This window comes from Mobula birostris, chromosome 6, assembly GCF_030028105.1.
Source record: "Mobula birostris isolate sMobBir1 chromosome 6, sMobBir1.hap1, whole genome shotgun sequence".
NCBI lineage: Eukaryota > Metazoa > Chordata > Chondrichthyes > Myliobatiformes > Myliobatidae > Mobula > Mobula birostris.
Window position 1 is genome coordinate 171,603,581 of NC_092375.1, and position 23,964 is coordinate 171,627,544.

The window sequence follows — 23,964 nt, forward strand, 5'->3', positions numbered from 1 at the left end:
GATAGCTGTGAAAGGTAAGGGGCTGAAAATGAAGGAATCTGATAGGAGGGAAGAGTGAACCATGGAGAAAGGGAAAGAGGAGGAGCATTGGGGGAGGTGATAGGTAAGGAGAAGAGAAGAGGTAAAAGGGGATTCAGAGTGGGAAGTGGGAAAAATTTCCGGAAGTTAGAGAAATCAATGCTCATGTCAGCAGGTTGGAGGTTGCCTAGATGGAATATGAGGTGTTGCTCCTCAAACCTGATACTGGCTTCATTGTGGGCAGTAGAGGAAGCCATGAACCAATATGTTGGAATAGGAGTGGGGATTGGAATTAAAATGGTTGGTCAAAATGTTTATGCACATCAGAATAACTTTATCTCATTTTCTGAATGTTGTTTTAACCACTCATGAGCAAGACTTTCTCATTAGTTGGTAAAATATGCTATACTTTTTCAAGGAGGCATTAAGAACATTTTTGAATTATTTACCCTACTATCCTCTTGCCAAGACAGGCTTCAAAATAAAATTCCTATTTTAAGAGTTTGGTATTAAGCTTGAACCTGTTTGTTGGTGAGTATAATTGAATTCTGGGATCTTAACCTAGAAAATGATTCTGATGTTAGTTTGTTTATCTTGCCATTTAACTTAGAAGATTTTACAGAGACATATTTGACAGTTCTCTCCAGTGCTTTTTGTTAGAATCTTCGAATCATACAGCCCTTCGATTCACTGGTCCATGCCAACTTGGATGCCCACCTAAGTTTGTTGCATTGGCCTATATTTGACTCATATCCCTCTAAACCCTTCCTATTCCTGTTCCTGTCCCTGTCCAAGAGCCTCGGCTACTTTCTCTGGTGGCTTACTCCATGTATAAATCACCCTCTGGGTGAAAAAGGTGCCCCTGAGGTTCCTATTAAATCTTTCTCCCCCTCATCTTGAATCAGTGTGCTCCATTTCCTGGTTCCTCCACTCCAAAAGGACTGTGTATGTTCACCCCATCTAACCTTTATGAGGTTATCCCTGATTCTCCTACCCAGCATCAACCTCTCTCCATGACTCAGTCCATAGAGTTCTGGCAGCATACTCATAAATCTCCTCTGCATTCTTTGTAGCATCTTTGCTGTAGCATGGTGACTAAAACTGAACATGATATTCCAAATGTAGTCTCATCAACATCCTATACAAGTGCAACATAACCACCCAGCTTCTATGCTCAATGCCCTGACTGATGGCCAGCGTGCCTCTTCACACTCTTTTCATCTTTAATATACTTCAAAAAATCTCTTTGGTTTCTCTTTAATCTTCTTTGCCAAAGTTACCTCATGCTTCAATTTTGCCCTTTTGATTTCCTTCTTAAGTACACAGTATTTCCTGTATATCTTCAGGGGTTCGTTTAATTCCAGCTGTCTAAATCCGACTACAGTCTCAATATCCCTCATTATTCACAGTTCCTACTACCACCAGCCTTGCCCTGCACTCTAACAGGAATACGCTTCACTGTACTGCCAGGTTTGCCTGCTGCTGGCAGTCCACATCTCAGAAGCATAAAGGAAGGTGACTGTTGCTGTTGCATTATATTAGGTTTGAGTTCTTGACCTTTAAATACTCTTACTGAGGTAGCCAAAAGTGTGCTGTCACACTGAAGGATAAGGTGAGTTTCATCACTGATGACTGCCTTTGTTGAGAAAGAATCTGAGAAAGGGAAAATTGTTCCGGTTGTTGTCATGGGCATTTATTAAGATGTTGTGTAGTAACAAATCAAGATGAGCAAGTTAAACCCTTTAGAAAATTTATTGCTATTTCTGCACAAGCCTCTGCTATAACCGATGTGCAGTCCCTTAACAAGACCATTGAAAAATGTGACACTAGTTGAAACATGCATGCATAACCTCATCAAAGGCAACACTCCTGGATCTCTGTACTGATCAAAATGATCTGTTTGTGTGTCTCTCTCCAAGAAGAGAAAATCTATCATGTTTGCTTATTAACACAAATTCCTTTCTCTAGCTCTGACACTATCCTCCTTTGGCAAATATCTAAAAATGAGGTAAACCATTTGCAGCCATTCTGTCATATTTGATTCCAAATTGAGATTTGAACCTCAATTTACTCTGGTACCAAAAGTGTCTACTTCAACCTCTATAATTTCTCTAACATTTTCACTCCACTTCATGTCATCTGCTGCAGAAGAATTCACCAATGTCTTTTTTTTTAACTGATAAACTTCACCATTCTAAGTCACTCAGAACCATTGTGTTTTGTCCTACACTCTAAATGTGTATTTACATTTATGAATATCACTGTGTGGTACAGCTGTATAACTGGTAATGTAAGATCCTGAGATCTGACCTTTGGTGAAATTGTTCTCCTTATGTACTATTTAAATATGAACTTTTGACGAGGATCAGTTATATACATTGCCCAGTGTTCAGAAGTTTTACCCAAATTTTTTATTATTTTGCAGAACATTTTACCTGTATTGTGAAAGTTTTATACAATTTATTATATGTGCAAGCTATTGCAACGCTCTCATTTCAATTTAATGAAGAAGAAAGAGAAGCATGGAAGAATTCTGGAAAACTGCAGGTCAGTTCTATTAATATAAAGTTCTTGCACACTAGTTTAATTTGTACATGAATCTCTCCATGTTTTTTAAAAAAAACCTTATTTGAGAAAACACAAAGATTGTGCAAAGTATGACTTTCCTCAGATGCAAAGTGCATAAACTTGGAACCTGCTACACCAGGAAATCACTTTTTGTGATTTTTTCATAATCCTTATTTATACCTTTTACATATTGGCAAGCCAACTGTGTATTGAATAAATCCTTATACTGTATATTGACAGGATTAGAGTGTTTCAGTTGTCTCTTTTAATTCAATGAGAACACTGTAGGTAATGAACCCGTCAAAGAGAATAACCTGACCAAAATGAAAAATTGAGTGACAAGTGATAACAGTTACAAATAGCCTTATGTTCTTGGCTTTTCATACCAAGATGCAGTTAACAGAATTAAAAGAATAGATTTGCTGGATTTTGGCAGTAGTCTGGAGTAAGAAACAGTACAAAAATCTCAGACTTATTGGCCAAGATCCATAGCTATTTTAATGTTTCATTCTATTGCTAAACTCCCTGTGTCTAGTGGTGGAGCAGGGACTTCCTAAAAGGCTATGACATTTATGCTTTGGAAATTGCTCTTGTTCTTGCGCTAAGTTTAGTTGCAGAACTTGAGTCAATTTGCTACAGTGTATTGCAGGAATGAATCGGGGAAAGTTGCAGTTTTTTCAAATTTTTTTGATGCTATTTAATCCTGTGTTTTCTTTATATGTTGAGAAAATTGAATGCAAGCATTGACAATCTAGAATATCTTCATCAGGAGCAAGTAGAGGCTTAACTAAAATGGCAAAAGCAATGCACCCCCTCCATACTAATCACCTACCAGCATGTCAGCACATCCTACCCCATAAGTGGTAGAATCTATTCCAAATTCAGATCTCACCAACCACCTCTAAAGTCACAGAAGTGGAGTGGACACAAATTATTCATGGCCCCAAAGAACAGCTAAAAGAGTATTTCAAGAAAATCAGCACCTGTATGTTATCAAGGAAAAATTAAGTTTAAAAGCTCAGTAGTATAAAATTAGATTATGCACAGTAGTTGTAAGCAACTGGAAAGCTTTGTAGTATACGAGGTAAAGTGTTGATGGAATGCAGATGTTGAAGTTTTCAAGTGTTCAAAAGTAATATTTGTTAGTGCCATCAGACCTTGGAGAAACCAAGTGAGATGGTATGGTCAAGTGAATGCCTGTCACTGCAGCAGTTTGATTTGTGTTCAAGGAAAATTATATTTAGGAAGTGAGAACATTTAATTTGGAAGGGAGGGGATAAGGGAGAGCAAATCAGAGACTTTCCATGCTGTGACACCCCAAGACACCTTTAACCACCTACAATGCATAAATTGAGAGTGAGTGTGATGGTAAACTCTCCACTTGCCTGGATGAATTCAGTGCCAAAGGTTCTGAAAAAAGCTTGACGTCATTAGGGCAAAACAATCTATTGGTACTCTATCAATCAATACCCTCCACTTCTGGTATACTGTATTTGAAGTGTGCACTATCTACAAAATGTGCTGCATTTACCCACCCAAACTATTCCCAAACTTATGGTCTCTGTCATCAGTAAGGATGAGGTGAGCAGGTCCATGGCAACGCTACACCTGCAGGTCTTCTCTTCAGTGCAAGTCTTACACACTGTCTGACTTGGAAATATACTATCAGTACTCCATTGTCACTGGGTCTAAATCTTGGAGCTCCCAGTGCAGCTGCACTGTTGGAGAACCTTTAGCACAAATGCAGTGGTTCAAAAAGACAGCTAATCTCTGCCAGCTCAAGGGCAATTAGGAATGAGCAATAAATGGTGTCCATACTGATAACACATCCAAAGTCTGAAAAAATAATTTTTAAACAAAGTGTAGGTTAAAAGAGACTGTAAGAGGTAAAAGTGACAATGTGAACTAGGATGCAGACAGCAAAAGTTTGAATGAGCTCAAATTTCTGGATGTTCAAAGGTGATGAAGAGAGCATTCAAAAATATCTGGGGTTAATAAGGAAATTGGATGAGGATTTCAGCAGCAACTAGTCCATGATCAGATAGTCATAGTCATACTTTATTGATCCCGGGGGAAATTGTTTTATGTTACAGTTGCACCATAAATAATAAATAGTAATAAAACCATAAATAGTTAAATAATAATATGTAAATTATGCCAGGAAATAAGTCCAGGACTAGCCTATTGGCTCAGGGTGTCTGACCCTCCAAGGGGGGAGCTGTAAAGTTTGATGGCCACAGGCAGGAATGACTTCCTGTGACGCTCTGTGTTGCATCTCGGTGGAATGAGTCTCTGGTTGAATGTACTCCTGTGCCCAACCAGTACATTGTAGTGGATGGGAGACATTGTCCAAGATGGCATGCAACTTGGACAGCATCCTCTTTTCAGACACCACCGTCAGAGAGTCCAGTTCCATCCCCACAACATCACTGGCCTTATGAATGAGTTTGTTCATTCTGTTGGTGTCTGCTACCCTCAGCCTGCTGCCCCAGCACACAACAGCAAACATGATAGCACTGGCCACCACAGACTTGTAGAACATCCTCAGCATCGTCCGGCAGGTGTTAAAGGACCTCATTCTCCTCAGGAAATAGAGACGGCTCTGACCCTTCTTGTAGACAGCCTCAGTGTTCTTTGACCAGTCCAGTTTATTGTCAATTCGTATCCTCAGTTATTTGTAATCCTCCACGATGTCCACACTGACCCCCTGGATGGAAACAGGGGTCACCGGTACCTTAGCTCTCCTCAGGTCTACCACCAGCTCCTTAGTCTTTTTCACATTAAGCTGCAGATAATTCTGCTCACACCATGTGACAAAATTTCCTACCGTAGCCCTGTATTCAGCCTTATCTCCCTTGCTGATGCATCCAACTATGGCAGAGTCATCAGAAAACTTCTGAAGATGACAAGACTCTGTGCAGTAGTTGAAGTCCAAGGTGTAAATGGTGAAGAGAAAGGGAGATAAGACAGTCCCCTGTGGAGCCCCAGTGCTGCTGATCACTCTGTCGGACACACAGTGTTGCAAGCACACGTACTGTGGTCTGCCAGTCAGGTAATCAAGAATCCATGACACCAGGAAAGCATCCACCTGCATCGCTGTCAGCTTCTCCCCCAGCAGAGCAGGGTGGATGGTGTTCAACGCACTGGAGAAGTCAAAAAACATGACCCTCACAGTGCTTGCTGGCTTGTCCAGGTGGGCGTAGACATGGTTCAGCAGGAAGACGATGGCATTCGCAACCCCTAGTCGGGGCTGGTAGGCGAACTGGAGGGGATCTAAGTGTGGCCTGACCATAGACCGGAGCAGCTCCAGAACGGGTCTCTCCAGGGTCTTCATGACGTGGGAGGTCAATGCCACCGGTCCAAGATGGAGATATTAATGAACTAGCCTGTTCCTAAGGTGAGGAGTGTATGAAACCATAATAATACAGTAAAGTCTCTGGCTGTGGTTGAACAGATAATAGAACCAGTTAGGATGAGGAGCAGTATTTACCATAGTTCTTGCAGACTAGCTTGCACACCAATGGATTTTTAGTCTCAAGGTGTCAGTTGCTTTCCTCCTAAGCAGCAACCACTTAATCTTTGTTCAGTTTAGGATTGATTATAATTATATTCTTACTTCATTACAAAAGCTATTTCAGTAAATTGCAATATGAATCAGAATCAGGTTTATTATCATCGGCATGTGTCATGAAATTTGTTAACTTAGCAGCGGCAGCCGCAGTTCAATACAATACATAATATAGAAGATGAAGAAAAAATAATAAGAATAACTAAGTAAATCAATTTCAGTATACATATATTAAATAGATTAAAAATCATGCAAAAAACAGAAATAATATATATTTTAAAAAGTGAGGTAGTATTCAGAGGTTCAATGTCCATTTAGGAATCAGATGACACAGGGGAAGAAGTTGTTCCTGAATTGCTGAATGTGTGCCTTCAGGCTTCTGTACCTCCTACCTGATGGTAACAGTGAGAAAAGGGCTTGCCATGGGTGCTGGAGGTCCTTGATAATGGACGCTGCCTTTCTGAGACACTGCTCCTTGAAGATGTCCTGGGTACTTTGTAGGCTAGTACCCAAGATGGAGCTGACTAGATTTACAACCCTTTGCAGCTTCTTTCAGTCCTGTGCAGTAGCTCCCCGCCCCTGTACCAGACAGTGATGCAGCCTGTCAGAATATTCTCCATGGTATATCTGTAGAAGTTTTTGAATGTATTTGTTGACATACCAAATCTCTTCAAACTCCTAATGAAGTATAGTTGCTGTCTTGCCTTCTTTATAACTGCATCAATATGTTGGGACCAGGTTAGGTCCTCAGAGGTCTTGACACCCAGTAACTTGAAACGGCTCACTCTCTCCACTTCTGATCCCTCTAGGGGGATTGGTGTATGTTCCTTCGTCTTAACCTTCCTGAAGTACACAATCAGCTCTTTCGTCTTTCTTTTTCTTTTTTCAATCTTTTTATTGATTAAAAAAAAAGTGTGTATACAAACAAGAGAAGAATATCTCCGGTATATATGTCAGTAACAGTACATACAGAAGGTAAAATAAACAATATCAGAATCACACATTGTGTTGATCTACTAATTATAAATTTGGTATAGAATGTATAATATAAAAAAAAGTAATTCATTCTCCTCTTATCAATTTATGAAGAAAAGAAGGACTGTTAGAAATTTTTATATATAAAAAAAGAAAAAAAAACACTATTCTAAACAGAAGAAAAGGACTGGGCAGTCCATCCTGAGAGAAAAAGCAGGAGAAGAGAGACTCTGATCAAATCCAAGGTTCTGAAAAAATAGCTGGAAGAGAATCAGTACAAAAATCAGATCATATGAAAATATTGAATAAAAGGTCGCCAGATTTCTTCAAATTTAAAGGATGTATCCAATGTCCGACTTCTTATTTTCTCTAGACAGGACATGATAGAGGAAAGCCAATAAAAGGCAGTAGGAGAGTTATTTTGTCTTACTGACGTTAAGTGCAAGGTTGTTGCTGTGACAACACATCACTAGTTGGCATATCTCGATCCTGTACGCCCTCGTCTCCATCTGAGATTCTACTAACAATGGTTGTATCATCAGCAAATTTATAGATGGTATTTGAGCTATGCCTAGCCACATAGTCGTGGGTATAGAGAGAGTAGAGTAGTGGGCTAAGCACACACCCCTGAAAAAGAAGTTGATTAACTAAAATGTATCTTAGTTAATAGTAAATAATTAATAATTACCATTGTTGACACAAACCATTATTGCCCTTCATGGTGCTTCTCTTGCATGCTTCTTTTTGTATTGTGTTTTGACAGGTATTTTTTTCAGTGTTTGTAGCTGAGATGGATTTCTGAGTTCCTATGGGGCATCTCAGGCAGCAGTTGAGAATTAATTTGATTAGCTGTGAGTGTTGAGGAAATTGCAGACTGCTGAACATAAGGATAACTGTTAGAGTGGCTGGTGAGGGAGCAGGCATGTTATCATTCCTGAGGGTGTGTCTCATGGAATTGATGCCAAACTGCCATATCCCCGGCATAGTGCCTCAGGAGTTTTGCCACTCTGTATTTGAACAAAGGCCATGGCCAAAATGGCATCTATCAGAATTCCCTGTGACTAGTGTGAAACATCAAAGCGAGCTCTTGTACATTTGTGTCCTGAGTTACAAACTTATATAAACATCTGTTTGTTGCTAACCTAACCTTTAAAAATGATTTCAAAGTCTGATCCATTGGAATGGGTAACAAGAACGCCTTCACTATCGTTACCATTCTGTGTCATGGTATCTGCCTGACGTTTTCATGATGGCCACCATGTGTTCTGTAAGCAAGGAGCTAATAAGCTAAATGGGCTCCATCTATGGTACCTTTGCATTGCTTTGAATTCCATCTCCAGTTACAATGAATGGCAAATTGAGGGAGGAGGTTTCCTGGGGTAAACAGTAGAGTTAGCAAGAGTTTTGAAGATTCTTTGGAAAATGTCCCTGCAATAATTGGTTATGTTTAATATGTGAATTTAGGATTGCAACATAAGAAGTACATGGTGAACTGATACTGCCCTTTTTTTTCTTCTGTTATTCAAGCCTATTCTTTTTGCATCAGACATCTCCACTAATGCATGTGTTATCAAGCACATTTCAAATATTTCCTGTTTTTTTTAATATGTACAATCACTGTTAGTTATAGAACAGCATTTATTATAAACCTAGTAAGTTTATAATTTTATATCTGAATTTCCATTTGTTAAAACTTTTCTCCCTTTTATACTAATTACAGTGATTATTGTGTCCATTGATCTAATTAGTTTCCTCTCTGGTCAACATCCTGTCATATCTGAAATTCTGAAATTTTAGTTACACTGTCAACAATTATGTATTCATATTTGAGATCTATTTTTGCGTCTTGAACATAATGAAAAAAATGACTTCTGTATATCACAATATTGTGTTGGTTTGGTTTTCCAAGTGGAATAACTAAATATTTATTTTAAAACTTTCACAGACCATGGGTAATTCAGAAAAAAACAATGAAGTATTACTCAGCCACATAATCACTGAACTGTCGAAAGGAAAGCTTTACTGTGCAAGTAATACCGATCAATCATCAATGGTATGTACATACTGGTAACCGTATAAACTAAACTCACTGCATTTTTATATCTTCACAAGATAAATTCTAATCAGGACCCTTCATCTGTTTTTCCTTTGAAACTGTTGACTTTATTTTCTTGCTAATACTAAATATATCAATTTACTCATACGAAGACTGAGAAACATTGAAACAGCAAGGAATACGTTTTAGCCTATGATATTAAATTACCTGGTGCACATTTTGTTAAAGATGAGGAACTCATTTTACCTAAAAACAATAATATTTCTTCTCTTGTGTTTCATTGAAAATCTATCCATTCACAATATAGCTAGATGTTTTAAAGGTGATAGTTTTTATAACAACAAATCATTGCTTAAATGCAGTAAAATGCCCCATGATGCTTAGGGGCAATACTTGACATTGAACTACTGTAGTTTAGATGACTGATAACCTGTAAAAGAGTTTTTGTTTTAATACATGCAAGATTCTAGATTGTTTATTGTCATTCTTCAGTACACAAATGTAAAGAAGAATGAAATATTTGTTATCCCAGATCTGATACAACATTAAAAAACACAATAAGCATAAAGAACAAAATTAAGTGAAAACTGTAAGTATAAATATAAAAGCAATCCTATAAAACACAAACGTATAAATAACTGTTTTATGTATATAGACTGATCGTATGTACATAAAGTGATACTAGATGATGTATGTGTCCTGGTGGTGGGGTATGTTAATGGCTGGAGGCGTTGATCAGTCTTGATAACTTCAGGAATACATTGTAATACATATTTAATAGATTGTATTGAAGGAGCAAAATGAGTTGGAAAGATAGGGTGAATTAGGCAGTGAATTCCAAACCTTGCTATTAATGTAGGCGAAGATTTGACAGAAAGATGAGAGGAAAGTGGGGCTATTATCTGAGGAACTTAAAGTTGTAGGTTTGGGGAGCTAACAGGGACAGGTAAGATCATGAAAATATTTAAACGTGGATGAATGTCTTTAAAATCAGTGAGGCTTTAGGGAGGAGGTTCTTGGGAAACTGAAAGGTCTAAAGTTAAGTCACCTGGACTATACCCTAGGGTTCTAAAAGAGATGGCTGAATAGATTTAGTAATGATCTTTCAAAATCAAATAATTCTGGCATGGTTCCAGAGGAATAGAACATTGTAAATGAGACTCCAATTCTTTAAGAAAGGAGAGAAGCGGAAGAAAAGAAATCATAGGCCAGTTAGTCTGACCTCAGCAGTTGGGAAGATATTGGAGTCAGTCGATTGTTAAGGATGTGGTTTCAGGGTACCTGAAAGCACTTGATAAAATAGGCCACAGTCAGCATGGTTTCCTCAAGGGAAAATCTTGCCTGACAAATCTGTTGGAATTCTTTGAAGAAATAAAAGTAGGATAGACAAAGGAGAATGGGTGGATGTTGTGTATTTGGATTTTCAGAAGGCCTTTGACAAGTTGCCACATATGGGGCTGTTTAACAAGTTAAGAGCCCATGGTATTACAGGAAAGATTCTAGCATGGATAAAGCAGTGGCTGATTGGCAGGAGGCAAAGTGTAGGAATACAAAGATAAGTGGAGGGGCAGGTAGTTTTGAAGTAGAGAGGCTATTGAAGGACTTAGATTCAGAGAATGGCAGATGGAATACAGTGTCAGGAAGTGTATGGTCATGAACTAAAAGGTTAGACTGTTTTCTAAAAATGTGAGGTGCAAAGGGACTTGGGAGTCCTTTGCAGGATTCTCTAGAGGTTAATTTGCAGTATGAGTTGTTGAGGAAGGCAAATGCGATGTTAGCATTCGTTTCAAGAGGACTAGAATACAGAAGTAAGGATATAATGTTGAGGCTTTATAAGACACTGGGAGGCCTCACTTGGAGTATTGTGAGTAGTTTTGGGTCCCTTATTTAAGAAAGGATGTACTGGCGTTAGAGAGAGTTCAAAGGAGGTTCATGAAAATGACTCCAGGTTTGAAAGGCTTGTCATATGAAGAGCATTTGATGGCTCTGGGTACTCACTGGAATTCAGAAGAATGAAGGGGTGACCTCATTGAGAACTATCGAATGTTGTAAGGCTTTGTTATAGTGGATGTGGAGAGGATGTTTCCTAAGATGAGGGAGTCTTAAGACCAGAGGGGACAGCCTCAGAATAGAGGGGCATCCTTTTAGAATGGAGACGAGGAGAAATTTCTTTAGACAGAGAGTGGTGATTCTGTGGAATTCGTTGCCACAGATGGCTGTGAAGGCCAAGTCATTGAAGAAGTTCTATATAGGCATCCGTTAGTCTCATGAGACCATGGATTTGCGCCTTGGAAGGTTTCCAGGGCGCAGGCCTGGGCAAGGTTGTATGGAAGACCAGCAGTTGCCCATGCTTCAAGTCTCCCCTCTCCACGCCACTGAAGTTGTCCAAGGGAGGGGCATTAGGACCCATACAGCTTGGCACCAGTGTTATTGCAGAGCAATGTGTGGTTAAGTGTCTTGCTCAAGGACACACATACTGCCTCAGCCAAGGCTCAAACTAGCGACCTTCAGATCACTAGACGAACACCTTAACCACTTGGCCACGCGCCAACACTTGAAGAAGATAGATTCTTCATTATTCAGGGCATGAAGGGATACAGGGAGAAGAAAGCAGCAGATTGGGGCTGAGAGGGAAAATGGATCAGCCATGCTGAAATGGTGGAGCAGACTCAATGGGCCAAATGGCCTAATTCTGCTCCATTATCTTATTGTCTATACCTCATGGTCTTTGACAATGGACTAACAGTTGCCTTTTGGTTAAGGACGACAGAGATTTGTGTGAATGAAAGTTTTGCCTTGTGGTAGTTGGGAGGTTGGCCAGCAGAGCACTGAATAGTTGAGCCTAGAGGCAATTTCCAGTAACAAACCAGTTATAGCAGTTTATTTTCAGTAAATTCATATCTTTTTATTGCTCGTGATGATTAATAATATCTCATTCTACAAGTTTAAACTGAAGAACATGGTCACTTTTTAAACTATGAAATTACCTCCACAAAATGCTGGAGGAACTCAGCAGGCCAGGCAGCATCTAAGGAAAAGAGTACAGTTGAAGTTTTGGGCTGAAACCCTTCAGCAGGACGGTCCAAAATGTCAACTGTACTTTTTTCCATAGATGCCGCCTAGCCTGCTGAGTTTCTCCAGTATTTTGTGTGTGTTGCTCGGATTTCCAGCATCTGCAGATTTTCTGTTGTTTATGAAATGACACGTTCAATTTATAGTTTCGTACTTTTTGTGTGTGTGTGATTGCTGCTGTAAAGCTTAAACATAAAAACAGAAATAGAAAGCAACAATTACATTTTGCATGTCATTGGTACCAAAAATATCTGCCATTTTAGTAATTTTTTCATTTTGCCTTTTAACTCCTCAGTTTACCACCGCTATTTGTTCACCCCAGTCCCTAGAATACAGTATCCAGCGGTTCTGTCTACCTTTCTTCAGGAACGCAAGCCTTCTTCAACACCATCTGTTCAGTGATGATCTTCCCAGTTGTCAGGTATGCCAACCACTTCATCTCCTTGCCATGTTACGCGTCTCACCCTTCACTTTAAAAAAGAAAACTTGCATATTTGAAAAGGTCCTGGGGAAAAATAATATTTTTAAGACTAGAAGCCATAGGAGCACAATTAGGCCACCCAGTCTGCTTGCCGTTTGATCATGGCTGATTTGTTTTCCCTCTTAATCCCATTCTCCTGCCTTCTCCTTGTAACTTTTAATCCCCTTACTAATCAAAAACCTACCACAGTTGCTGATACAGTCTGCAATAGTAATAGTGTAACCGCAGCAGAAAAACCAGGACCAACAGGCTCCGGGACAGTTTCTTCCCCCAGGCCATCAGACTGCTTAATTCATGCCGAGGCAACTGTATTTCTATGTTATATTGACTATCCTGTTGTACATAATATTTATTATAAATGACTATAATTGCACATTACACATTTGAACGGAGACATAATGTTATGACTTTTACTCATATTTATGAAGGATATTAGTAATAGAACATAGAATAGTACAGCACAGTACAGGCCCTTCAGCCCACAATGTTGTGCCGACCCTCAAACCCTGCCTCCCATATACCCCCCCCACCTTAAATTCCTCCATATATCTGTCTAGTAGTCTCTTAAACTTCACTAGCTGATACAGTCTGCAATAGTGATAACATACTTACTTTGGCTGGCTGCTTCTGGTCAAGATGGCGCCGGTGAACAATGATTCCACAGACGACATTTTCCAGATAACAAAACTTTCCAATTCTTTCACTTTTTCTACGCCCTCTGCTTGTTGTTTTTGCCTTGTTTGTGTTAAGGAAACTGTTGGAGCCTGTGACAGTTTGAATCTCGATAGAAGGATCTAGCACTGTGCTGTGTCTGGAGAGCTGCCTCATGGAGATCAGAGACGGTTGGGGGGGGGGGAGGGTGGTTCGAAAAGGTCCGAGAACACAAGCTGAGTCACGGAAAAGACTAGAGACGAGGTGTAGGGTCATGAATGACTCCATCTCAAAGCAGCGAGGAAGACTAAAGCATGGAGGTGAATGTGGAAGTGGTCAGCAAAGGCTCAGCACAAGATGGTGTGTTCAGTCCCGTGTCAGCGTTCGGACCTGGATCGGTGTGTTTAATCCTGGGTGGGTGCCATTCAGCTCCGGATGGACTGTGTTCAGCCCTGAATCGGCGGTGTTAGAACCCGGGTCGGTGGTCACTCTGTATGGAAGGACTGAGTTCGTGCAGCTGCTCTCATTGTATGCAACGAAAAGGCGTTTCCCATTCTCAGAGTTATGTGATTATTGGACTGTACTTTGTATTGGTTTCCTTCGGTTTTTCAGTTTGTGGTCAATTGGTTGGTGGGTGATCTGTTAATTTTTTGTGTGTAAGGTTGGGAACTTGGTGCTACTGTTGCGGTCCTTTTCTGCGAGTGAGGGGGTTGGAGATTATTATGTGTAAAGGATCATTGATTGTTTTTGTAGCTGTTTTGTGCTGCGGGCAAAAGGGGGATTTTGGGGTTTGCGAGTTTTGTTTCCTTTTCATGCCAAGGGGTGGGGGTAGGGAGTTGATATCTTTTCTTTCATTAACATCCGTGGTCTATCTGTATTTAATGGCTATCTGGAGTTGATAAATATCAAAGTTGTATTATACCTGCATACTTTGACCATAAAATGAACCTTTGTACCTTTGCTGAGTCTTTGAACATAGACCAGTCTACTGACTCAAAGAAGCGAAAATATTTCAGCAGAATCAGCACAACAGCACAGAAAGGTGGGAAGTCTTTAACCAAATGGTTGAATTTATATGTACCGGTGATCATCCAAATTTTAAGGATAATTTTTCAATTTAAATGTTTATCTTTCACTAACCTTCATTGTTGGTGAGGTGGGGAAAGAACGAAGAAATAAACCTGCAGTTAGAAATAAATTTTGCAGAATTAAGTTTTACTATCCAATTGCATGGGAGAAGTGAGATAGTGGTACCAGAGTCCGGAACAAGAGAAACAGAGTTTTGCACAGGAATATAAAAACATTCCCTGAGGTGCTTTGGAGAATATTGGTAGAGAGAAGTGGAGTTGTATCGGGAACATGTTGATTATGCTGAGCCTCAGCTGTGGCAGCGTGCTTGTGTCCTTGAGCAAGGCACTTAACCACACATTGCTCTAGTGTCTGTGCGAGGAGTGGCGCCCCACCCAGACTTCCAATCTGTGCCTTGTAAGGCATGAAAATGCCCGACGCAGGTCTCTCATGGTCTGAGTCGACGTTCCCTCCTGTTTCTCTCCATGGTTCACACACAAAATGTAGGAGGAACTCAGCAGGCCAGGGAGCGTGTATGAAAAAGAATACAGTTGACATTTCGGGCCAAGACCCTTCAGCAGGACTCATGTTAACTGCCTGACCTGGGAAATGTTTCCAGCACTTTGGTTTTTTTCCTGAACTATAGGGACTGGATCTAGAAGGAAGAAGTGGCTTGAATGAGTGGATCAAATTCTTGGGGTGTGGGGGAGGGGTAGATTAACGAAGGGAAAAGATAAGGTTGGGAGTTAAGATGTTTGAAAAATGGTTGATCTTGCTTCTCAGTGATTGCATTGATCTGTGGTATTACGTAGCCAGCTTGGAGAACGATCCATTTGCTAATTTCACAGCTGTCTCCTTAGAGCCCAATAAATAGGTAAACTTAAAAATTCATAGTAATCTGGTTTGTTTTGCCTCAGATCAGAAGGCATAACACAACAAATAGGTTGATAATATTTTCTTATATTATTTAAATATGTAGAATCTACTGTTAATTAGAATATTACAAATAGTTAACATTTATCATTATTGTAATTATAGATCTTGTGTTGAATAAGAATAAAGATCATGGAGTGTAAATATGATACCTGAATGCAGTATATTCAGATGATATCTTTGTCCAACTACTATAAAACAAAAGTGTGACTGCTCAGGATTAAGTGATAACCACAAGAAAGTGCTTGGAAATAAATATATGACAAGAAGGATATTTTTACAAGCTTGACTTATATAAATATGTAAAATGCTGGAAACTCTTGGTAGATAAGGCTGCATTTGTAAAAAGAGGGAAAAAACAATGTTTCACATCATAGACTCTGCCACATTTTATTCAGTTTAGTTTTCCTTAGTGGATTAGTATAAGTAGTAACTGAGCATATACTAATATACTACAGCTTGAATGTTTATGTTGATAATCAAGGAGTACTGTCTTCAGTGATTCTCATGTTCTAAATCACAGTATCATACATTAAAGTAGTCATCAGAGAGTAAATTTTTTAGATTTTTTAATTCTTCAATAGTTTTTATTCTTGTTTGATCTTATAATATTTTTGTGGTAACAATACATCTTCAGTGATATTAAAACCTGATAAGTAAATTAATTAATATTTGATAGTTTAAATGTTTCTCTTAAGTTTTGGCATAATTATGCAATGTATAAAGCAAATTGTCTTATTTCATGAATGATTAGAATGTCAATTGTCCTAATTATCAACTCATTTTCCGTTAGTGATGCATCAACATCATAAAGTCATGCTGCCATGAAACTGTCATGATGTTTGCATGAAATGACTGTTGTCAGATTAATGTGTTTCATCGTTTATTGCCTCAGTTTATTACAACAGATGGTCTGTGTAAAAGTGACATTTTTATTTCTCATTTATAAGCAAACAGAAGAAGAATTTGGGATGCTTGCCAGATATCTTGGGTTACTGCCATCTTCTCTTCATCTGACTGATGAGGTCAATAGTTCTTCCTGCCTCGAATGGCCAGTAGCAGCTCCAGATATTATTTCTCAGTGGTGCTTAGAAGTAACAACTTCTGCAGAGAGTCACTCAGGACATGTAATGGTAAAGTAATTTATGGTGCATTCCATGTATAATTTGTAATATATTTAATAAATGTTTGCTTTCAGATTTTTGAAATTTCGCAATTTACTTGACTCCAAGTTGCAAATATAATCAGTAATTTCTGCATAAAGATATTAAGAAGCAATGTTGTTGAAGTCTTATGTTGTTATGTAAAAGCTTATTTCTATAAGGAAAACCAACAATGATTATGAATTACTAAATTCAACCCTGAGAGAAAGAGGGCAGTTGGTTAAAATAATTACAGATTGTCACTTCTAAAAACCTTTGGTCAAATATAACCCAGAGGAAGAAGAATGGGGCAGGCTGAGTAAGTTTATGCACAGTCTGGTAAAAATGGAACCATGCCTTCCTGAGTTTAGAAGAGGGTTCTGCAAGAAGACCAGTAACAAAAAACATTGTATCCTTCCAATCAACATGTTGCATGACCTATTTTCAGCTTGTAATTCTAAGACAGGAAAAAATAAATACTATTGCACTTCAATGATGAACCTGAAACATTAGTTACTTGCCGCAGACAAAACTTGCTTATTATTATAAAGAGCTGCACTAGAATATTGTACAGACTAATTTTAACAAATTTAACAAAGTGGAGCAGAAATGCTGCTTAGTCTGGTTGGGCTGAGTGAACTGTTTTGTGCTATATATCTTGTAGAATAATTTAATAAAATTTCCTCAAGCAAGCCTAGAAAAGAGTATTGTTTCATCTTGACGTATTTTCATGAATACAAGATCAGAATCAGGTTTATTATCACTGGCATGTGTCGTGAAATTGGTTAACTTAGCAGCAGTTCAATGCAATACATAATATAAAAGAATAGTAATAATAAATAAGTAAATCAATTACAGTAGACATATCTTGAATAGATTAAAAATCATGCAAAAAGCAGAAATTTATGTTAACAAAGTTGAGGTAGTGTTCAAGGGTTTGATGTCCATTTAGGAATTGGATGGTTTGAGTAACACACACACACACACACACACACACATGCGCGCGCACACACACAATACTGGAGGAACTCAACAAGTTGGGCAGCATCAATGGAGGGGAATTAACAGTCAACATTTCAGGCCAAGACTTCCTCAGTATGAAATGTTTACTATTCATTCTCCTCCATTGATATTACTGTGATGGCTAGTTCAAGACTAAATTGACTTCTCTGTCCTTTCAGAATCTACTTGTTCAGGATCCACAGTGGTCATTACCACGTCTTCTTCAGCTACCTGACAATTACAATACCATCTTTCAATACTATCATCGTAAAGCCTGCGTTCACTGTTCAAAAGTTCCAAAGGATCCAGCACTTTGTCTAGTGTGTGGTACCTTTGTATGCCTCAAAGGTCAATGCTGTAAACAGCAAAGCTATTGCGAATGCGTACTGGTGAGTAAATAGAAAAGGCAATGCACTATTTGTGATTTACCCGGTCATGATTTTAAGGTCTTGCACAGAGAAAGTTAAGTCACAGTATAGTCATCCTTGGAATGATCAGAGGGAAGGAGGCATGGATCCCAGACAGGCGAATGTTTCAGTTACATAATCATTAAAGTTAGTTTTAAATTCCCTGGCCCCTATTAACCCAAACTGCTACTTGGTCATACTTCTGGTAAAACCCTCTAATATTTTCTTTAGCTTGGCAATTTTGTTTAATTATAATTAAGTTTTTTTTCCCCTATATTATATGGATAATAGTTTTTCATGGAAATTCTTAAGTGCACCTTTATCATGGAAACAGTTGTGCTACAATTCTATCTTCCAGTCAATTTTGGTATTCCAGAACCTCCGCTGGTTGGAATGTATCTCTGCACCAAATAAAGTACCTTTGTGTTAGTTCTGAAAGATAATTGAAGTGGTCCTAATTTTTTATTTGTTTTGTTCTGTTCTCACTCATGGCCTTTTTCCATGTTAAAGGCCCTGTACAAATACATGTTTTATTTGCTGCCCAGAAATGCAGTGATTTGGCAAGTAAATTGTTATTTGAAATTCTGGGTCTTCCCACCTTGTACTGTTGATGAACCATCAATATACAAAATAATTCTGCTGCCATGGGATTTTATACTTCTTCACATTTAACAGTTCTTATTGTACTATATAAAATTCTTGTATTTGCAGTAGCTTGTAGAAAATTTAGATTTTTTTTTAAAATCTGTGGTTATGTTTTTAAAGGGGCTACTTTACCTCACAGATAATTATTGTGCTGTTTTTAAGCATTCTCACACCTTTATCTAAAGGTACTCATGCAGTTAACCGGAAAAAATAGATAAAGAGAATGATTTCCTAAATTGTAATAATGTTTTCTGCACTTGATCAGTTGATTAACCTCTATAACAGTGGTTGCATATATATTTGATCTAATTTTCATTTTGGTATGGACAGTAAACTAATTGGTATAAATTACATCAGGTTTAGCAGAAACAATCAGCTTTCTATCCATATTCAGAGTGATCATTAGCTCCATTTTATTAATTATTGTTAAATGTAGTTATATCTTTTCAAGAGTAGTTTATGATTCTAATTCTGTTATAATTTTACAATAGCACTCCCAGAACTGTGGAGCAGGAACAGGAATATTCCTTCTGATTAATGCCTCTGTAATTATCGTCATTCGTGGGCACAGATTTTGTGTGTGGGGATCTGTCTACCTTGATACGCACGGTGAAGAGGACAGAGATTTGAGGTAAACATTTCAGCAGCATTTCTTGATTTAGAAATAGTATTTCTATACTAGATGCAGATTATATTAACCCTACTGGGTGAGTAAAGTAGAGGTCTGGCTTAATTTAGAATGTGTGTTCAAATCATAATAGTTTTATAATTTCATTTCAAAGAGTGGCATCTAAATTGTGGCTTGCCATTTATGGCCAAACTGCTCAAGGATGAGAGATGTAAGTCTTATTCACAGAATGCAGTACTGAAATCCCATCCAGTCAATCAGTCTACTCAGTCATTAGTAAAGTTGATGGCAACTGTCATTGGCGGTGTTCTCAACAATAGCTAATTTACTGCTGTCCAGTTTGGGTTTCAACAGTGCTACTCATTTCAAGTCTACATTGCAGCCTTGGTCCAAATATGGGCCAAAGAGCTTCATTCCAGAGATGAGGTGAAAGTCATTGCCCCGACAATAAGGCGACATTTGACCAAATGTGGCATCAAAGACTATGGTAGAACTGAAGTCAGTAGACATCAAAGTGAAAACACCCAGTGATTGGTATACAATTGCATGCAGTAGGTTGTGATTATTGGTGGTCAGTAATTCTGAGCTTAGTACATCACTACAGAAGTTCCTTATATCAGAGTTGTAGGCTCAATGACCTTCAATTGCTTCAATGACCTTACTTCATTGTGAAGTTCAAAATAGGAAAATTTACTTATGATTGTATGATGCTCAATTCCATTTGAAACTTCTCAACAAATAAAGCAGTGCATGTCTGCATGCAGCATGTCTACCTATTGCAAACATGCCACTCCAAGCTCTGTTGCAGCGAGAGATATTGAGGACAAAGAAATCACTTCAAAGCTGTCTCCAAAGCCTCCTCGTAAAAATGTAGCATTTGGATGCTATGTTAACAGATTATTGCTGTTTCAGTTTTCATAATTGCTTGTGACAAAGGAAGCCATGCGGTCCATTGAATTTATGTCACCTAGGAGCATTCTCATCAACCCCATTTCCCCATTATTTTCCATGCGACCAGTTTGAACATGAAGACTGTATTTACACCCAACTGGATCCATATAATTTGCATGTCAGATATGAGACCTTAGAAACAGATATCCATTACAGCAAGATACTGCCCAATGGAAAACAACTGAACAGATTTCAAGGATGTGTTCAAAAGCCTCATTGAAACTATCCCCCAGTACAGCATGGGGATCCATAGTACATGGCTGTTCAGAACATTGAAGGAGTATTCAAGCTAACATTGAGAACCTCAAGTCTATTCATTAGGAACAGGTAAATTCTGGTGTAAACCTCTCACTGAAACCTCGTGAACCAAAGCCTCTTTACATACCACTCAAACTCTGGCCCACTCAAACAATGGTTGCGCCACTTAGTCTGACCTTCCCAATGTTTCAGATTTATCTGTGGAATGCCCTGCCAATAAGGAATCGATTTAGTGAAGCAGTTAACAGTGGTAGATTTACAAAAGTTCTTTCTTGTTACATTGGTTAATTGTAGGTGTGGCAAATTTGCTACCAGATGAGGTTGTGGACCTCTGCATTGCAGGACTGTTATTAGCCTGGGGAAAGTAAACGTTTGGTTTACTATTTAAATAAAATGTGTTCCTTGTTGTACTGTTTTATGTACTATTTTCCCCCTTTTATTTCCAGGCGTGGTAAGCCTCTGTACCTATGCAGTGAGCGATATAAAGTCTTGGAACAACAGTGGGTGACACACACCTTTGATCACATCAATAAAAGATGGGGCCCCCATTATAATGGATTATAGTTGACTTGTGAATCCTTCTTCAAAGAAAGTCATCAAGCAGCTTTGCTTCATCTGAATGTTATGGAGTTTATTTTAAAAGTAGCCATATTGTTAAAAGCAATCCATAAAAAACATTATTCTGCATTTACAATTGTGCTATTTATATCACATCTATGGCACTGTGTGAAACAAAATCCCAGCAACCGTATCAGACTCACTCTAGAAATGGGCTAAACTATCTTCTATAAAATAAAGAGCTTATTATTTATTTGTCATATTGAAGCAATTGTAGCAATCCACGTAAGTATAAAGAAGCACAGTTTTAATTCAGATATGTCCCTTACCAAAATGAGTGTAATGTGTATACCATAAGGCCAAGACCAATGCAGCATGTTTGAAGTGTTGTTAGATGATCTCATTTCTTCATAAGAGGATGCACCCTGAGAGAGGAAAATTGGTCGCATACATGTTATTGTAGTACCCAGAAGTTTGCTACATTTGTTGTGGTATTTTTCCGATAAGTCCGCTGAGTTTTTCTACATTTTTCAGAGGTTTTGATTTATAATTCTCATCATAACATTTAAGTTCTTTGTAACGTGCCCACTTTATTTTTAAAAAATGTATAGAAACTTTGAATTAAAAGAAAACTAGGCAGTAAAATCAGAAGTCTCTGAAAATTTTGTCAACTGTTCAAAACCATTTTTTGGGAACTGAGTGCTAAGACTGGAACAATTTTATTGCTTGGTTGTGTTTATTTAGTGCACTAGCTTCTTGCTTTTTAAGCTTATAAGCCCTTTACTGGATCGGTGTGTTGATCATATTTGGTCACCAGTATTCTCTTCAAAGGTAGCACAACATGTAATATTACAGCATGATTGGATCTGAAGTACACAGGCCATTCTCGCAGTAAATTACTGTTTCAGATGCACAACTGTCAACCCTAAGCTTATCTGTGTTGCAATTGTGAAACGTAACTGCACCTTACTAAATGAAAAAGTAATCTAGTTGATTGTGGCAAATGTATTCAAATTGAAAAGTAAACCTGAGATTCAAACTTCAACTGCCATATTTTGTAGACACTTCTGGAATTGTCTTTTCATTACATAAAAAAGTGATTTTAAAATTTGGAAATTTAAGGATATATATGCTTTATTTTGTGCCTTTTCCTTATATTTTAAAACATTAATTCAAAAGCTGAAAAGTTCTCTCATAGCTTTCTGAGATCTTAATCTAGACTATTTTAACTGTCTAGTTAAAACCGTACAAAATAAGTCATTGTTATTTTTATGTTTAGGGAAACCTTGTTTCTTTCACATTCATATCTATTAATAAGGTATACAGACTTGATAAACTGTTATAACAGAAAATTGCACCACCAGGATAACATTAAAGTTACATATTCAGGGAAGTAGTTAATTAAGTGCTGCATTTCATAAATATCAAATTGTTAAAAGACTGTTCATTTATCATTATGGATTGACTTGTTTACAAGGATTCATTTTTATAAAACAGTTGCAGCGACTGAAAATTAATGTATAGTAGCAAATTTGTTATTTGCCTCAGTCACAAAATTGTTCACAGCTAGTACATTCAGATCCTGCTAGAAAACATAATTTAGTGACATATACCACCTTCTGATATTATGCAAAAATGACTGACAGATCTGAGAATGTCTTAAGTCAAATACACCAATTTCCTCTTTATTAAAAGAAGGATCAGTAAGAGTGCAATCTTTAACTAATAAACAGCATCACAGAATGAAGCAATGATGCTCCAGCATGTGATTATAAATCAGACATTGGGAAGTACAGGTGTAATGATTGTACCTGTGAAGGCTATGGGTATGAATTTCCAAAGTTACTTAAATACGGAGTATTCTTTATTGTTCTAACTCTCACAGGTGGTAATGGGCTTCCCTTTACTTTTTACTCATGTGCTAGTGGAGGTTGTGTGCCAGATGTGCAGTTGATTTAAAATGTACTTGAGTTCATGCATGCTGCTGAATTAGGCTTTATTTTACTTTTCTGGTTTTGTAAGACCCACTTTACAATTTACCATTTTAATGCAAAAGAGTGTGTAATTTGCAAATAGAAGTTGAGTATTCACTAGTAGAGTGTTACCTTGTATGAATTAATGTTAAATACAGTACATTACTGTAAATGCTGAACATTTTCTGGCACATCGAAAAGTAAATCTTAAGACTTAATTAAAATGACTGTAAAATATGTTAATAAAATTATGTAATTCATATTTGTCTTCTCTAAAAGCAAGGTCTTCAATACAGCTCCAAAGATGGTTCCTTTACTTGGTCTGATCTGGTACAGGTTTTTCTGGTAAACTCTCCAGAATGAATCCTGGAGAACTGCACAGTTTTCCATTCAAAGAGGAGTTCTAGCATCAGAGTTAAGTCTGCCGGGTTCATTTAGCCCCTCTTGTAACTGATTTAACACTAGAGTAACACACACAAAATGCCAGAGGAACTCAGCAGGTCAGACAGCATCTATGGAAGGGCCAAGACCCTTCATCCGGACTAGAAGGAAGTGGGAAGAAGCCAGAATAAGAAGGTTGGGGGAAAGGAAGGAGTACAAGCTGGAAGTTCATAGAGGAGGGTAGATGGGTGGGTGAGAGAGAAAGTAGGGTGGTGAGATGCTGGGAGGTGATAGGTGAAAGGTAAAGAAAGGGCTGAAGAAGTAGTAATCTGATAGGAGAGAAGAGTGGACCATGGGAGAAAGGGAAGGAGGTGGGGAATTAGAAGGAAGTGACAGGCAGGTGAAGAGTAGGTGCAAGGTGGGAGTAGGAATGCAGATTGCAAAGGAGATCCACAAGCCTGACTTGTCCGGGTAGGCCCATAATTTCTACCTGATTCTGCCCCACTGAACTTGTGTCTGCATACATCAATTCCATTTCCCCCCCTTTGTTCAGTCCATTCCCACCAACATTTGCAGTCTCAGACATCTCATCATCACCCCATCTTCCCAATGCCTTAACAGGGATAGAG

At 38.3% G+C, this 23,964-nt stretch overlaps 1 protein-coding gene across 3 annotated transcripts in view; it reads left to right on the forward strand.

The window, feature by feature from the left end:
* The window catches only part of ubr3 (ubiquitin protein ligase E3 component n-recognin 3), a 224,485-nt gene extending 201,271 nt beyond the window's left edge, over positions 1–23,214 (forward strand). For all 3 annotated transcript variants that reach the window (XM_072261898.1, XM_072261897.1, XM_072261899.1), the window contains 7 exons: positions 2,444–2,565; positions 9,075–9,182; positions 12,553–12,678; positions 16,341–16,523; positions 17,714–17,923; positions 19,078–19,217; positions 20,870–23,214. In XM_072261898.1, the coding sequence (XP_072117999.1) occupies positions 2,444–2,565; positions 9,075–9,182; positions 12,553–12,678; positions 16,341–16,523; positions 17,714–17,923; positions 19,078–19,217; positions 20,870–20,987 (1,007 nt within the window). In that variant the 3' untranslated portion in view covers positions 20,988–23,214. The remainder of the gene's footprint in view (positions 1–2,443; positions 2,566–9,074; positions 9,183–12,552; positions 12,679–16,340; positions 16,524–17,713; positions 17,924–19,077; positions 19,218–20,869) is intronic.
* The last annotated feature ends 750 nt before the right edge of the window (positions 23,215–23,964 follow it).